Here is a 2,866-nt window from a genome sequence, read left to right on the forward strand (position 1 = left end):
CGGAGAGACTATTTGTGTACCAGCGCAGCTGTTTTCTGGTGATGAACAATTGACCAGATAGCTACACAAGTCTTAAGATAGTCCAAATAGCATGAGCATCCATGCACAGATGTTGCACTCTCGTGTGTGTCAGTGTGTGTCATCTTCTCCTGAACCATCCCGACACACGCCGACGTGTCCTTTTGGCGCCTGCGTATGCACCTATAATTGGTGCGAGCTAGCCAGATCAAGAAGTATACAGAGTCCTGGCAGAAAGAAAAGGTACACAGAGCCAACACGCCAGCACTAGGTAGCTTCCGCCGGCGGCATGGCGGGGCAGGGACAGCGGTTGAACGTGGTGCCGACGGTCACGGTGATGGGCATGATCAAGGCGCGGCTGGCGGCGGCCACCCGCGGCCACGCGCTGCTCAAGAAGAAGTCGGACGCGCTCACCATGCAGTTCCGAGCCATCCTCAAGCGCATCGTGGCCGCCAAGGAGGCCGTGGGCGACTCCATGCGCGGCGCCTCCCTCTCCCTCGCCGAGGCGCTCTACGTCGCCGGCGGCCCCCTCCGGCATGTCATCCAGCAGTCCGTCACCGGCCCAGCCCGCCTCCGCGTGCGCGCTCACCACGACAACATCGCCGGCGTCCGCCTCCCCTGCTTCGAGCACTTCATGGACGGCGCCGGCGCGAGGGCGCCGTTGCTCGCCGGGCTCGCGGGCGGCGGGCAGCAGGTGTCAGCCTGCCGTGCGGCGCACGTCCGCGCCATCGAGCTGCTGGTGGAGCTGGCGTCGCTGCAGACGTCGTTCCTGACGCTGGACGAGGCGATCAAGACGACCAACCGGCGCGTGAACGCGCTGGAGCACGTAGTGAAGCCGCAGCTGGAGAACACCGTTACCTATATCAGGGGCGAGCTTGACGAGCAGGAGAGAGAGGAGTTCTTCCGTCTTAAGAAGATTCAGGCCGTCAAGCAGCGGGAGCTGGAGCGCCAGATGGAGTCCGCAAAGCTGTACGCCGGGGAGAAGGTCGCTGGCGAGGTCGCACTCAAGCGCGGCGTCTCCCTCGGCACCGCCGCCACCATGCTGGACAATGGAGACGGCCAGAGGGACGAAGACATCATTTTTGGATACACCTGATCCGGAAGCTAGCTACTGTGACGTATCAGTACTAGGAGTATTTTGCATGCAAAAAGTCCGGTAAAAATATATTGAGTTCCTCTCATTTGAAATTCCTTTGAAATTTGCAGAATACTATTCCCTCCATTCCTAAATATTTGTCTTTCTAGAGATTTCAACAAGTGACTACATACGAAGTAAAATGAGTGAATCTACATTCTAAAATATGTCTACATACATCCGTATATTGTAGTCCATTTGAATGTCTAGAAAGACAAATATTTAGGAACGGAGGGAGTAGAAGTTGCGCGGTTCATGTAGCAACGTTTGTGAAGTCCTACATGTATTGGAAAAGTTGTGGCTACGCCCGGCCACACTGCACGCAACCACCTACAACGTTGGTCATAATCAAAGCCACAAAGTTTACCCAAAAAGGCTTTCGCCCCGCTTTATATATAAAGCAAACCGCCACAGAGCATACAATCAGAGTCAAGTTCACACACCCACCCAAGTCTCACGACAAAGTACATAGGTTCTGCAGAGGGCACAGCTCAACAAGCCCAGAAAACAAAAAAGAAAACAGAGCACGCCGGACGGAGGAAGCCCCTAGTCTGGATCCGGCGGTGGCGGTGGAGGCGGCGGCGACAGGCGAACGGCCATCGAGCGGAGGTCGGCGATGAAGGCTGAGATGGCGTCGCGGTTCGGGGGGCGGCTAAGCGGCCGCCAAAGCTGCAAGAAACCCGAGAGTTTGAAGAGAGCGTCAGTAGCCCGTCGAAGGGGAGTACGCTGAATCACAAGCTTATTGCGAACAGTCCAGAGGGTCCAGGCGAGTACCCCAACCTCAAGCCACCTAATGTGGCAAGAGGTTGCGGGGGACAACTGGAGTTCAGCAAATAAGTCCGGGAAATTGGTGTGGCACCAATTTCCACCGACCACCTCTCGAAAGCAACTCCAAAGGAACTGGGCAGAGACGCAGGAGAAGAAAATGTGGTTCGAGTCTTCGGGAACACTACAGAGCGGACAGATGCCTGTACCCGGGCCATTGCGCTTGCGGACCTCCATCTCGGACGGGGCCCGACCGCGAATCCATTGCCACATGAAGATACGAATCTTCAGGGGTACGCGGATGGACCAAACCATCGACAGGGGAAGGGGCGGAGGATGGGGCAATGGCCAAGTAAAGCGACTTGGTGGAGAACTGGCCCGACGGCTCAAGGCGCCAGCGCACCAGGTCAGGTCCACCATCCACCAAAGGCTCATGGAGAGCAACACAGTCAAGCAACTCACGCCAGGCGGCGGATTCCGCGGGCCCAAAAGGCCGTCGGAAAGCAAGGCGCCCTAAGTCAAGAAGGGCCCTATCAACAGAGATCATGGGATCGACGGAGATAGAGAAGAGGACGGGGAAGCGGGCTGCAAAGGGAGTGTCCCCGGCCCAGCGATCAAACCAGAAGAACGTCGAGAGTCCGGATCCCACCGAGATGGAGGTCCCTATGCGGAGGACCGGGAGAAGCTGGACAATAGACTACCAGAACTGAGAGCCGCCCGATTTCTGGCAGAAGGCTAGGGGTTGTCCACGCAAGTATTTGTTCCGGATAATGTCAAGCCAGAGGCCACCGTGACCTTGCGAGATGCGCCAAAGCCAACAGGAGAGAAGGGCAATATTCATCCTTTTAGAGCACATAATGTCCAGGCCACCTTGCTCCCTGGGTTTGCAAAAGTCAGGCCAGCTGACCATATTGTACTTCTGCCTGTCATTGTCTCCAGCCCAGTAAA

The 2,866-nt window shown here is 56.7% G+C and overlaps 1 protein-coding gene across 1 annotated transcript; it reads left to right on the forward strand.

Annotated features, from left to right (window-relative positions):
• The first annotated feature begins 255 nt into the window (after window positions 1–255).
• Window positions 256–1,365, forward strand: LOC123133948 (V-type proton ATPase subunit D). The gene has a single exon (XM_044553323.1). It carries the CDS (start codon window positions 308–310, stop codon window positions 1,112–1,114), a length of 807 nt encoding a protein of 268 aa, XP_044409258.1. The 5' UTR covers window positions 256–307; the 3' UTR covers window positions 1,115–1,365.
• The last annotated feature ends 1,501 nt before the right edge of the window (window positions 1,366–2,866 follow it).

The sequence above is a fragment of the Triticum aestivum genome, chromosome 6B (genome assembly GCF_018294505.1).
Source record: "Triticum aestivum cultivar Chinese Spring chromosome 6B, IWGSC CS RefSeq v2.1, whole genome shotgun sequence".
NCBI lineage: Eukaryota > Viridiplantae > Streptophyta > Magnoliopsida > Poales > Poaceae > Triticum > Triticum aestivum.

Coding starts and splice junctions, on each gene's coding strand:
- LOC123133948 (XM_044553323.1), top strand. CDS start 308: ATGGCGGGGCAGGGACAGCGGTTGAACGTGGTGCCGACGGTCACGGTG.